This window comes from Mesoplodon bidens (genome assembly GCF_964165515.1).
Source record: "Mesoplodon bidens genome assembly, chromosome: 7".
Classification (NCBI taxonomy): Eukaryota; Metazoa; Chordata; class Mammalia; order Artiodactyla; family Ziphiidae; genus Mesoplodon; species Mesoplodon bidens.
This window is the reverse complement of record NC_138164.1, coordinates 79,007,663-79,022,008: the sequence shown is the minus strand read 5'-3', so window position 1 is coordinate 79,022,008 and position 14,346 is coordinate 79,007,663. Positions and strand designations below refer to the sequence as shown.

Genomic DNA, 14,346 nt, shown 5'->3' with positions numbered 1-14,346 from the left:
ATTCAAGTTAGATGTCTGAGGCAGTGTAACTCTTTCTCGAAATTGTCCATCTAGAGAATTTGACAGTTTGTTAAGGAAGCACTATCTAATCTAAGAATTATGAAAGACAGAAAACAAAGATATCTTTCAGAGGTCTTCCTACTTCAGCGAATTCATTCAGAGAACAGACTGGGTCAGTTTTCTCAGTCATGCCCACTCTTCTTTTTCTCTATTTTATCCTGAGGATTATTCACAGCCCCTTTAAAATAAATAAATAAAATAAAATTGCTTTGAATGTGTTCCAGAGGTTCAGAGCCTGATCCAGGAAACAGTGTCAGACTTCCTTGGTGAACGATACCCTGGTCCATTTTCCCTACTGAGGAAGACCGGCAGGTCACAGAGCATCCGTGGGGAGCGCACAGGACTGGACTTCCTGATATGCCACCCGCTTCCTTGCAGAGCACAGTGTGAGGGAGAGAATCACCGTGACAGCCAGAAGGAGGAGTCCGATGATGAAAAGGATGACCAAGGCTGCTTTGGCTCCTCTGGGACCCAGATTCTTGCCGAAGAAGTAGAGCTGCTCCTTGCCAGGTTCTTCTGTGCAAAAGAAAAGTAAGGTGTCAGGCCTCTGCCTTTCCCTGGGGAGTGAATACTGACCCTTCACGTGCAGGATTAGGGGAGGGTATCAATACCATTAGAGGGTGCTGTGGCCGGGTGGGACGCTCCTCCAGAAGGAGGCTTGGTGGAGTAAGGGATCCTGTTGTCTGGACAAAGAAGACAATTTGGTGGTTTATAAACAATAGGAGTAGATTCTTTTCATGACATGAGTTGTTTCAGGAGTTATGTCATTTCACCAACAAAGACTTTATCCCACCAGTATCTGTAAGTCTTTGTTGGATACTCACTGTGCTACTTCATGCCAGTACGCATGCTGTTCGTACCCCATCCACATTACAAGCTTCTGCTCACCTGTTAAGATTCATCTATGGAACCTTGGCTCATGTCTCCAAACTGTTAATCATTGCTTCCTTCTGCTGTCACTGAACCCTGCACTCTGCACTCTATCTTGGCATATGTCATATTCTATTATGGTTAAATGTCTGTCTCTCTTCCTTGACTCTGAGCTCCTTGGGGGCTCTCATGCCTCCTATTTTCAGGGTATACAGGAAGCCTGGTGCTATCTAAGCCAGCATCACTGACAGATAACAGTACCAATGTTTCGAAGGACTGTGTAGGTTGTCTCCATGCCAGCATGGATGTGGTCAGATACGTGACAATGTAATAACCATGTCCCTGGGTGATCCGCAAACAGTTCAATGGTTTGGAATGTCCCAGGAAAGAGGTCATATACATCTTCTCGGTAAGATTTATCTATCTGCAGAAAGAAGGGAGTAATAAAGATAAGAACAGAAATCAATAAAATCAAGAATAGGAACATAATAAAGGTAAATCAAAGAAACCAAAAGCTGGTTCTTTGAACAGATTGATAAAATTGTTAAACCCTGTGGAAGCCAGCTTGTGATGGCCTCCAAGGATCCCTGCCTCCTGATATTCATAACCTTTGTAGTCTCCTCCTACATTGTCTGAGGGTTCGTCCTTGAAAGCAATAGCATATGGCAGAAGTCATGGCATTCTACTTCCAAGGGTCTTAGACCCTCTCTCTCACTCTCTCCCCTTGGATCATTCACTCTGGGGAAAGCCAGCTCCCATGTCATACCCACATGGTGAGGAACTTAAGCCTCTGGTCAATAGTCCTATAAGTGAGCTTGGAAGTGGATCATCCAGCATCAGTCAAACCTGATGACTGTAGTTTCAGCTGACATCTTGACTGTAGCCTGATGAGAGGTGCTGATTCAGAACCAACTAACTAAACTATTTCCAGCCTAACCCAGAGAAATTGTGAGATAATAAGAGTGTGTTGTTTTAGGCCACTATGTTTTGGGTTGATGTGTTATGCAACAATAGATAACTAATACAAACCTCTAGACAAACTGACCAAGAAAAAATTTAAAAAACACAAATTACAAATATCAGAGATGAAAGAGGAGATATCACTAAGACTTTATAGACATTAAAAAGGATAATAAAGGAATGTTTTGAACAACTGTTTTGTCCATGAATTCTACAACTTAGATGGTATGGACAAGTTGCTTAAGATGAAAACTACCAAAGTTTACTCAAGAAGAAATAGATGACCTGAATAGATTATCTATTCAGGTTAGATCTATTCAGGTTATCTGTTAAAGAAACTGAAATTATATCTATTAAAGAAACTGAAATCATATTAAGACCTTCCAACAGATTAAACTCCAGGTCCAGATTGCTTCATTGGCAAATTCTACCAAACATTTAGAGAAAAAAATAATACCATTTCTAAACAAACTCTTCCAGAAAACAGAAGAGGACAGAACACTCTCAACTCATTTTATGAGGCCAGCATTAGCCCAATTCTAAAACCAGACAAATAATTTACAAGAGAAGAAAGCCACAACCGATATTCTTTATGAACGTATATGCAAAAATCCTTAACAAAACACTAGCAAACTAAATCCAGCAATATATAAAAAAGGATAGTGCATCATGACAAAGTAAGGTTTACCGGGGAATGAAAAGCTGGTTCAACATTTGAAAATCAGTCAATGTAATTCACCAGTAGACTAAAGAAAAAAAATATGATCATCGCAATAGATGCAGAAAAAATAGGATTTAACATCTGTTCATGATTAAAACCCTCAGCAAACCGAAAGTAGAAGGAAGCTTCCTCAACCTGGTAATGGGGTCTACAAAAACCTACAGCTCACTTTATATTCAATAGTGAGTGACTGAATGCTTTCCCCCTAAGATTAAGAATAAGGCAGGGATCTCTACTTTTGCCACTAATATTCAACATTTTACTGGAGATCCTGGCTAGTGCAATAACACCAAAAAGGAGTGGGGGAGGGGGTGCATATAGATTGAAAATAAAGAAATAAAACCATCTCTATTCACAGACAACATGATTTGCCATGTAGGAACCCCCGCCCCCCAAAAATAACCATCTACAAAAAGAAAATCTACAAAAGATACTAGAATTTGTCAGCAAAGTTGCAGGATACAAGGTCAATTATACAAAAATCAGTTATATTTCTATATACTGGCATGACAATTAGAAATTGAAATAAAAAGAATACCATTTATACTATCACCAAAACCCATGATATTGGTAATCTAACAAAATATATGCAAGATCTGTGTGATGACAACTACAAAACATTGATGAAAAAAATCAAAGAAGTTCTAAATAAGTAGAGAGATATGCCATGTTTGTGGATTGAAAGTCTCAATATTGTTAAGATATCAATTCTCCCCAAATCAGTGTACAGGTTCAATGCAATCTCAATCAAAATCCCAGCACAATTTTAAAAGCTGATTTTAAAATTTATATGGCAAAGATCTAGAATAGCTCAAACAATCACCATCTGATTTCAAGACTTTTTATTACACTAAAGCAATCAAGACAGTGTGGCATTTAAGAAAGGACAGGCATATAAATCAATGTAATAGAACAGAGAGCCCAGAAATAACCCACATGTATATGATCAATATGATTTTGACACAGAGGGAAAAAGGATAGTCTTTTTGCTGAAAGGTGATGGAAGAATTGGACGTCTAGGGACTTCCCTGGTGGTCCAGTGGTTAAGACTCCATGCTTCCAATGCAGGGGGCATGGGTTTGAACCCTGCTTGGGGAACTAAGATCCCACATGCCATGGTGCAGCCAAAAAAGAAAAAGAAAAAAGGAAAAGAAAACTTGGATGTCTCTATGCAAAAAATAAACCTTGAACCACATATAAAAATTAACCTAAGATGGACAAGAGACCTAAATATAAAACCTAAAACCATAAAACTTCTAGAAGAAAATCTTTGTGACCTTGAGTTAAACAAAGATTTCTTAAACATGACACCAAAATCATGATCCATAAAAGAAAAAAATGATAATTTGGACTATATCAAAATTAAGAATTTCTGCTCTTTGATAGATAATGTTAAGGGAATGAAAAGATAAGCCACAGACTAGGAGCAAATATTTACAGATCATATAGATAGAAAGGATTTGTATCCAGAATATATACAGCACGCAAACTCAACAATAAGGAAACAAACAATCCAATTTAAAAATGGGCATAAAATTTGGACATCTCACCAAAGATTTACAGATGGAAGATGGTAGAAAAGATAATCAGTATCATAGCCATTAGGAAAATTCAAATAAAAAACGAGATACCAGAATATACTTAAATGGATGGCTGAGAAAAAATAAAGTAAGAATGGAAGATACCAAGTGCTGATGTGGATGTAGTTGTGGTCAAGTGGTACTCTCATATATTTCTGGTAGGTGTGCAAAATGTACTGCCTCTGTGGAAAACAGTTTGGCAGTTTTCATAAAGTTAAGCATATACTTAGCACATGGCCTAGCAATCCAACCCCTAGATATTTTCTCAAGGAAAATGAAAACTTATGTTCCCACAAAAGCATGTACACAAAGGTTTATAATGACTTTATTTTTAGCAACCCCAAACTGGAAACAACCCAAATGTCCTTCAGTGGGGGAACGGATAAACAAACTGCAATACAATGGAATATTGCTCAAAGATCGAATGGAACAAACTGCCGTTACAACAAGGTGGATGCAATTCAAATGCCGATACAAAATGAAACAAGCCAGATTCATAATGCTACAGACTGTATGATTTCATTTGTATAACATTTCAGAAAAGGCAAAACTAAAGAGACAAAAAATAGTTCAGTGGTTGCCAGGGGTTAAACATAGGGAAGTAGATGACTCTAGAGGGTGCAAAGGGGACATTTTAGGGGGTTGATGGAGGTGTTCCATATTTTGATTAGTGTTGGTTACACCACTGTATGTGTTTACCACAATAGAACTGTATACTAAATAGCGTGCATTTTGCTCAGTGTAAATTATAGCTTAATTTAAAATATTTATGTATGTATATAAAATAATTTGTATATATATGTAAAATAATTGTATGATTTTATAAATTTTACTACATTTTATATATTTTTAATATAATTTTAAAAATGCAGATTGAAAAAGCCAAGTTCTGAAAAGCAGCATAGCCATTTAATATGTGAAACTAAAATCATTGTAGGTTAGTACTTGGTGTCTTAAACTGTGTTGAATGAATATACAGAGGGGAGAGGATATTAGATGTTTCATTAGTCGCTCTTCATTCCTGTATAATTGGAAAAGGAGCAGTGCAGGTTTTCCCTGCAGGTTAGATGTGATTATCCTTTTCTATTCTACTTCCTTGTAGACTGCACAGCTCTTGAGATGACAGAATATTTGGATCTTATCCCTGAGATTCTGATTCATCAGGTCTGGGGTGGGGCCTGGCAGTCTGCTTCATTAATGGCTCCCCAGGTGATTCAGCACAGCCAGCACCACCCATATGGTGCAGCTTGATGCTGCAAAGCCAGAAAGCCACGCATGGTCCAGCCCAGCCCACTAGGGCAAAAGTCAAGGTAAAATTTTGGGCCCAAGCCAAAGCTTGAAATACCTCCTTTACTAGAGAGGACTATTCTGTTGGCTAATCACATAGAAAAGAAATGGAAAAAGGGAAGGGAAAGAGAAAAGAGAAAAGAAAAAAAAAAAGAGGAAAAAGAACAAAATACTATGGGTACTTTCATATACGATACTCCAGAGTGGTCAGAATTATCCCCATATAACTGATGAGAAAACTCATCTGAAGCTCAGAGGTTTTTTTTTTTAACAAGCATAATAAAGTATATATTAAGAAATATCTACCAGTGGAAGGACACAATCATATTTTTCTGTTCCATTCTCTAATATTCACTAACACCCCTCACAAGCCTTATTGCCAAATAACTCTCATTTCACAATGGAAATATATTGAGTCTATTAGTAAGTCTTCCCCAAAACACTTTTCTTATACTTACCTTGAAAAGAAAGCTCTCAGCATGATAATGAATGGTGTGTATGTCCACTTCACTTCCTATTCCTAATAGATACCAGTTTGTCATTGTATTTTCATTCATGATGAGGCCATGGAGATTCCCAAAAATCTTTCCATTAATAGCTAAGAAGGTAAAAAGAGAACAGCCTTTGATTAGTGATGATTACTTAATCTGGTTTTAGAACTGATTCAAGAAGATCTTTAGGTCACCAATATTTTCATCTGCCTGGTAAACATGTAATAATCTCACTCACACTTGCCAATGTCCCCACCATCTAAGACCCTAAATTCAGAGTACTAAGAAATCCCTATAAAAGATAGCCAGAAAAGAGGAATAGTAGTTTGTTTTTAAAAGCGATCTCTTGGGTAGCAGTACATGTTGGTTGGAATATGCCAAATAGCCATATTCCCTTTATGGGGTGGATTACCACCTCATGTGTGAGGTCGCCAGATTTATACCGTTCTACAGTTGAGTGGACAAAGGCCAGAGAATTAAGTTTATATAAATCAAAACTGAAGCAATTAAAAGGTATTTACTTAATATTTCACTTTCTGAGAACTAGTTTGGGGCAAGTTCCTAAACCTAGCTGAATCTCCTAAAAAAGGAAAACTTCACATGGGCTGAGCCCATGATCTAACAATTACCAAAGCAAGCTCAGTTGGGCGGACATGGCGGGGACTTTCACTCCTCTGCTTTCTACTAACTTTTTATTCTTTGCATCATGACCCAACCAAATGAGTTACATTCATTAAAAAGAGAGAGCCTACTAAGAAACTTTTGGGAGAGGGAGGCAAAATTGTAGGGGAAAGAATAGCTGAATCAGAGATCAGGCTACTATATTCTAATCAATGTTAGCAATTAACTAGTTTTGTTATCTTGGGCAAGACCTATCTTTTTGCACACTTTTGGTCAAAAGTAGATCTCAGTGAGAAAGGATAGGTATGTCAATTAGAACACATTACTTACACTTAAAAAAAAAGTACCTTAAATTTCAAAGAATTAAATAACATAGACACATTAAAACAGAAATTTGGGGATGGTGTTTCATGTTCCAGAGACAGTTAAACCAGCCCCTCAAATTTGATCAACTAGAAGTTATCCTGTATTCTTACAGAAATATACCAATAAGTGATGATTCATTTCCTAGGAATTACTTTACAGTCTGATAGTTTAGGGATCCCAGCATTCAGAGATACAGCTCCCTAAACAGTTGGTCCAAAACCTTATTGGACCTTGCGGGCAGCCAATCAATGGCTTGGCTGGTTCCCTCTGAAGGAAAGCTTTAGAGGACTTTCTTCAGTCCAGGTGCCCCTGGGAATAAAGAAGGGCTCAGAGAGGGAGGCTGGGACCTTGCACAGATTTCTGTGAGCTTATCTCAACAAGAGGGAGGCTGGGACCTTCCACAGATTTCTATGAGCTTGTCTCCTTTTTAAACCTCTGATATACCATGCATTTTGTTGCTCTCCTCAAAATCATCAGAGGGTTTAAAATCCCGTGGATCTTTATTAAGATACTTCTTAATATTGTCATCCAGATACCAGGATTCATTCTCATTAAATACCAAAAACAAGAGAACAAATTCAGAGTCAACGTCGCTTCTTCTTCCCTTTTCATTCAACACTCCTTCCCTGCATGTAATCAGAGGACCCATCAAACCACTATAGGTATCCTGAAAGAAAAATAAACTGAATTAGAAGAGCCTTTGAATAATTTAATAACACAGATTGCTTGTAAGAAAGTCATTGTAAAAATACTAAAAGACTATCTACCAAGGAATAAGTACTAAGAAATCATGAAGAATAGGGTGATCTTTGTGAAAATTTAGGACTATTCCTAAAAATTTGTTCAGAGTGAGCTTTTTTTTTTTGCGGTACACGGGCCTCTCACCGTTGTGGCCTCTCCTGTTGCGGAGCACAGGCTCCGGACACGCAGGCTCAGCAGTCATGGCTCACGGGTCCAGCTGCTCCGCGGCACGTGGGATCTTCCCGGACCGGGGCACGAACCCATGTCCACTGCATCAGCAGGCGGACTCTCAACCACTGCACCACCAGGGAAGCCCAAGAGTGAGCTTTTTGAGGGCTGAGGCTGTGTCCTTCACTCATAGCTGAGTCTCCAGAGCAGAGGCCAGTGTCTACTACATAGAAGGTGTTAAATAAATATTTGTTGAATAAACAAATGCTTATTTCTATTTTCCTGTGTGCTTTTCAAGTGAGACTGTATTTTTTTATAGAAATGTAGTTCATTTACAACGTTGTGTTAGTTTCAGGTGTATAGCACAGTGATTCAGTTATGCATATATACATATATATATATAAATATGTAATATTCTTTTTCAGATTTTTTCCATTATAGGTTATTACAGGATGTTGAATATAGTTCTCTGTGCTATACATTAGGTCCTTGTTTATCTATTTTATATGTAGTGTGTATCTGTTAATCCCAAACTCCTAATTTATCCCCTACCCCCGGTTTCCCCTTTGGTAACCATAAGTTTGTTTGCTATGTCTGTGAGTCTATTTCTGTTTTGTAAATATGTTCATTTGTATCATTTTTTTAGATTCCACATACAAGTGATATCATATGATATTTGTCTTTGTCTGTCTGGCTTACTTCACTTAGTATGATCATCTCTAGTTCCACCCATGTTGCTGCAAATGATGTTCTTTCATTGTTTTTAATTACTGAGTAATATTCTATTGTGTGTGTGTGTGTATATATATATATATATATATATATATATATATATATACCACATCTTCTTTATCCATTCATCTGTTGATAGACATTTAGGTTGCTTCCATGTCTTGGCTACTGTAAATAGTGCTGCTATGAACATTGGGGTGCATGTATCTTTTTGAATTAGAGTTTTTATCTTTTCTGGATATATACCCAGTAGTGCAATTGCTGGGTCATATGGTAACTGTATTTTTAGTTTTTTAAGGAGCCTCCATAATGTTCTCCATAGTGGCTGCACCAATTCACATTCCCACCAACAGTGTAGGAGGGTTCCCTTTTCTCCACACCCACTCCAGCATTTATTATTTGTAGACTTTTTGATGATGGCCATTTTGACTGGTGTGAGGTGAAACCCAAGTGAGACTGTATTTATAGGTATATACAGATGCTTATATTCTACGTCCTATGGGTAAAAGTTAGCTGGATGATTTAGGAATTGATATGAGCCCATGGATGACTTCCATGTCGAGTTACTCAGCCCTGAGCTTTCTTTTGATGGAAAACTCCCACATTTTCAACTGCCTATTAGCTATTCTACCTGGATGTGCCTCTTGCAACAATTCAATCTGCTAAGCGTTTCTAAAGAGAATTTTAGTATTTCCCTCAAACCATTTCCTTCTCCTGAATTCTCTATATCTGCTAATAGCACTATGATATTCCTTGTCATTTAGTTCAGGAAACTTGATTTCAGTGTTTACTTCCTCCATCTTCCTCACTCCATCCCATCTCATTTGCTATCAAATCTTACATTTCTTTTCCCTTCACAGTGTCTCTCCATTCTGTGACTTCCTTTCCACTCTATCTGCCATCCTTCTAGTGTAGGATATTAATACCTCACCCTGGACTAGAAATTGGCTCCTCTCTGGTCTCTGCTTTCCACACCTCCAGCGCATCCTGTTGACAACCATCAGATTAATGTCATCACTCCCATATCTAGAGGTCTTCAGTGACTTTCCAGTGATGGTCCTACTGAATAAAAGACTAATCCTTGACAGGTCCTGAAGCCCCTCATGTGCTCTCCCAGTGGACTTTTCTAGCTTATGCTCCCTTGCTGCTTTCCTTTTCTACCCTAGATGATAGCTGCACGGGACTCTCAACATTTCCCAAACACACCTTCTACTTCCCTATTTTCAGCTTGACTCATGATGTTCTCTCTTCCTAGACTCTCTTCCCAATGCCTCCTCTATAGCCCTGCACTCCTATAAAACTCACCAGATTCAGAGTTGTAATATCATTATGGGTGTGCACACATATTATTTTCCCCGAAGATGATAAGTTCCTTCAAGACAAGAATATTTGCAACCCTCATAGTACTTGGTGGGGTCATTTGCGCATCAAAAGGGCTCAATAAATACTTGTTGGGATGCACAAAGGAATCAACAAATAAATGTGGGTTTCCCATAATTCTAATATGTAAGTTTTTTTTTCCAGTGTCTGGTATGTTTCTCCTGAACTCTTGTGCTCTCCAATACAACTCAAGGACATTAATGCAGCCATCTAATATTTAAAATGAAGGCTAAGATAATCCCTCACTTTTTAAAATAATGGGCAATGTTTACATTTTATATCAGATATGACCTTAATTTGGACTTTGATTTACGAAGTATAATTCTAGACTAGTTTTATATACACATACCTGACTCAAGTTCAATATTGAATCTTTGCCTTTAATTTCTAAGTAAAGTTAGCCTATTTATCATTCAAATAGTTTGTAGTTTCAGTTACTAAGTTTACTTGGAGTGTATTTTCTTTCCTGAGCCCTTTTTCACACATCAAAAACCATGGTATATTGGGCTTCCCTGGTGGTGCAGTGGTTGAGAGTCCACCTGCTGATGCAGGGGACACGGGTTCGTGCCCCGGTCCGGGAGGATCCCACATGCCGTGGAGTGGCTGGGCCCGTGAGCTATGGCCGCTGAGCCTGCACGTCCAGAGCCTGTGCTCCACAACGGGAGAGGCCAGAACAGTGAGAGGTCCGCATACCGCAAAAAACAAAACAAAACAAAACAAAAAAAACATGGTATATATTAAATTAAAATATATATTTATTTTATGGTTATCTGTTTTACATATGACTCTTGCTTCAAACTACCTTGTAAGTTCTAAATTCGGTAACTGAAACATTGAGATTTTATTTTTTTCCCCTATACTTTAGATCAAGTGTTGGCAAACTTTGTTTTTGTAAAGCACCAGATAGCAAGTATTTTTTACTGTGTGACCCATACCATTTCCATCACAACTACTCAACTTCATCATCAATAATGCAAACAAACAGGCATGGCCATAGTTTGAGACCCCTGCTCTAAACCAATACATCTCTTCACATATACCCACCATAGTTGTGATAACTTGAATAGTCAGCTTAAAGCCATATCACCTTGAGCATTTTGGTGGCCCTCTCCACTTACCTTCACAAAGTTTACTGTTGAATAGTAAACCCATGGAATACAATTTGGATCAGATGGCCCTGGACCGGACCTTTTAGGGACATTCCATCTGTAAGTTTTTATTTCTCCTGAAACAAATGAGAAGAAATAGAAAAAATTTTTATTCATGTTACCTCTGTTCCAGACAACTTACTTGAAGAAATACAAACAGATTCTTCTTATATTTTGGTTAAAGTTTATTGCTGAGTAGAATTGCCCATTCATTAGAAATGTTCCCATTAAATTCACATCTTGACTTTCTGCAGGTTCAAAATGATAGATTTTCACTTCAGACTATAGCCTTCCATCTTAGTTTACCTTTTCTATTATCAACTGATGTTTATTCAGGAAATGAAGACTTATTTTACACCTCAATGTTTTTTTTCCTCAAATTTTGTATCTTTTTCTTAAGAGTTATGCTTGAGCATGCTTGAGTTACTGTGGGCCTCAGCCTTGGCTTCTTGTGGAATCAGCAGGGAGCTTTGTAAACTCTCACTGCTCAGGCCTCATCCCAAACCAATGAAATTAGAGTATCTGGGATCTGGCACTAGGGTACCAGTATATTCCTTAAGCTTCTCAGGTGATTCTAATGTGCAGGCAGGTGAGATCTAGTTGGAAGCAGAGAGAATCAGAGAGGTCTAGCTTCAAATCTCAACCCTAATGACTTGTTTTCACTTAACCTTGACAAGCTACTTAATCTCACTGACTTTTAGTTTCCTTATTTGTAAAGTGGATTAGTCATCCCAGTTTTCAAATTGTTGTAAGGATTAAATGAAATAAAATACCTAGAATAGTGCCTCACATTGAAGGCAGTCACTAATTGCTAATTTGTATGTATACTAATAGTAAATACATGCACTCCCTCTTATCAGGCCCAATATCTGTGCATCCCCTGGGGCTGACCCAGAGCCTTGCAAAGGAATCATAAATATATTCATGAATTATCAAGATAATCACATTGTAAAAGACTCATTTAAATTGTTGTCTCCTTTTGAACTGTGTCCCTTCCCCACCCTATCAGGACAAGTAACCTACAGCTGAATGTGAGCCACAAAGCAAAACAAAAGTTATGCTTACATGAAACTTTGCTCCATGTTTGCTCATGCACCAGTTGGTTAGCGATATAATTTTAGGTCTAGTTTCCATGATTTTCATTATAGCCCCTATGCCTTGGTAATCACAAGATAAACAACTGATATTTAGCTTTCTAAATGCAAGTGACTACAGGGGTGGTGTTAAAGTTGGAACAATCCATCGTCTACCCCAGCTGGGAGCCCAGCTCTCAACAAAAAGAGGATGCTAAGTAAATGTTTGTTGAGTGATTTAATAAAAAGGAGAAGAAGAAGAGGGAGAAGAAGAAGAGGAAGAAGAAGAAGAGGAAAGAGGAGAAGAAGGAGAAGAGGAAGAGGAAGGAGAAGGAGGAGAAGAAGAAAGAGGAGAAGGAGGAGGAGGAGGAAAGGGAGGAGGAGGAGGAAGTGGGGGAAGAGGAGGGAGGGGGAGGAGGAGGAGGAGAAGAAGAAGAAGAGGAAGGAGAAGGAGAAGAAGAAGGAGAAGGAGAAGAAGAAGGAGGGTGAGGGGGAGGAGGAGGAGGAGAAAACTGATAGGGGCTTACTTTTCTTAAAATACTAGTTTGCTCTCTTCATCGCATGCATGCCCTGATTAAACTTTCTTCTCCAAGTTGCCTGGACTTCCTGCACAAAGTTAGTTTATTGCTCCTACATCCAATCTCTGGGTTCTTCCAAATCTTTCTGCCTTGTGGGGACTGAATCTCTCTGAGTTCCAGTAAAAAAAATAGTAATAATTTCTCCTTTGCCATGCTCTAAACATTTTTCTCCCTACTCTCATAACCCTCACATCTAGGACTCTTGGAAGGCCAGTCACCATAGAGAAATTGTGTCCCTTGCCACTCCTCACCACCAGGGCACAACAACCTGGGAGGGGTCACACCAGCTTGCCCACAGCGCTACCAGAGCTCCCTGCTCCCCATGGCTAATAGGCACCTTTCTTCCCTTTAGAGTTGCTTTCAACCATCAAAAATAAATATATTTAATAGCTTTTTTGATCCATTTTAAACCATTTCCCTCTTCATCAAAGCAAGACACATCCATTATAGAAAACCTAGAAAGTATAAAAAATGTGAGGAAGTAGGAAAGATGATCACTCTGCTGTTTAAAATACCACCACAAAGATAAAACCATTATTAACATTTTGGCTTATTTCCTTCTGGTCTTTCTTCTATGCTTGTATTTTGCTCAACAAGTATTTCCCATGTTATTAAAACTTTCTTAAGTGTCATTTAATGGTTGTACAATGGTCCATTCTAAGAATATTCCAAAATTGACTATTTCTCTGTAGATAGCGTTTAGATGTTCATGAGAAGTTTCTTGAAGCAGCTTCTGATACTGGGAGTAGGAGGTGGCAGAAGTTGGAATAGTAGCCAATAATGATTTTCCTTCCCACAACCCAACCTTGAATAGATACCTTGCTAACTTTTTCTAGTGATGCATTAGATTGTTTTCTTTTCTTTATATCTATTTAAATTTTTAAAAATTTATATGACCTTTATTGCAATTATATAGCATTATTATAATGTTATTATGTGTTCATCAGAGGTAAAATGGAATATAACTCCCCTGTAATTATACCTATGGTTGCTATCAATTTCATAACTGAAGGTCACAGGGGCTCTTGACATTTATCACAAGCACACTTTAACTGTGTAAATGTTATGGAAGCTCCTTAAATTGTGAGCTCTTCTCTCCCTTCAATGCATCTTTTAAAAGCCAGTTGGAGTTCTATCTCCTTTATTAAGCCTTCCCTAATTGTTCCTAATTAAACAATCAGTCTTCACGGTTTTCCTTCTCTGAAATTTTATCAACACTCTCAGATATATTCTTGAAATTCTTCACCACTTAGAATTTCATCTTGTATAATATGCACTCTTGCTGAAATGATTCATCTTTTTTTCTTCCAAACTCATTTCAAGCATCTTGAGAGAAATGTGTGGTTAAGAGCTCAGGTCCTGAAGTCAAACAAACTGAGTTCCACTATCACCAACGTCTGACCTGGTTAAGTTCTTTACTCCTCTTTGCTTCAGTCACCTGTTAAATGGGCATAACTACCATACTTCATCAATTACAGGATGCACATTTTTTCACAATTTAGCACTTCTGATGTCAGCATGTATTTTTCAATCAGTGGCATGTTAAAGTTTAATTGGCAGCATGTTTTTT

General features: G+C 38.1%; 1 protein-coding gene across 1 annotated transcript in view; it reads right to left on the bottom strand.

The window, feature by feature from the left end:
- Positions 1-373: 373 nt before the first annotated feature.
- Positions 374-14,346, bottom strand: part of HEPHL1 (hephaestin like 1) — a gene marked incomplete at its 3' end in the record, with an annotated part of 72,676 nt that continues 58,703 nt past the window's right edge. The window contains exons 15-20 of the mRNA XM_081238533.1: positions 11,096-11,202; positions 7,401-7,623; positions 5,937-6,076; positions 1,192-1,354; positions 672-743; positions 374-576 (exon numbers count right to left, since the gene is read on the bottom strand). Coding sequence (XP_081094659.1) covers positions 374-576; positions 672-743; positions 1,192-1,354; positions 5,937-6,076; positions 7,401-7,623; positions 11,096-11,202 — 908 coding nt within the window. The remainder of the gene's footprint in view (positions 577-671; positions 744-1,191; positions 1,355-5,936; positions 6,077-7,400; positions 7,624-11,095; positions 11,203-14,346) is intronic.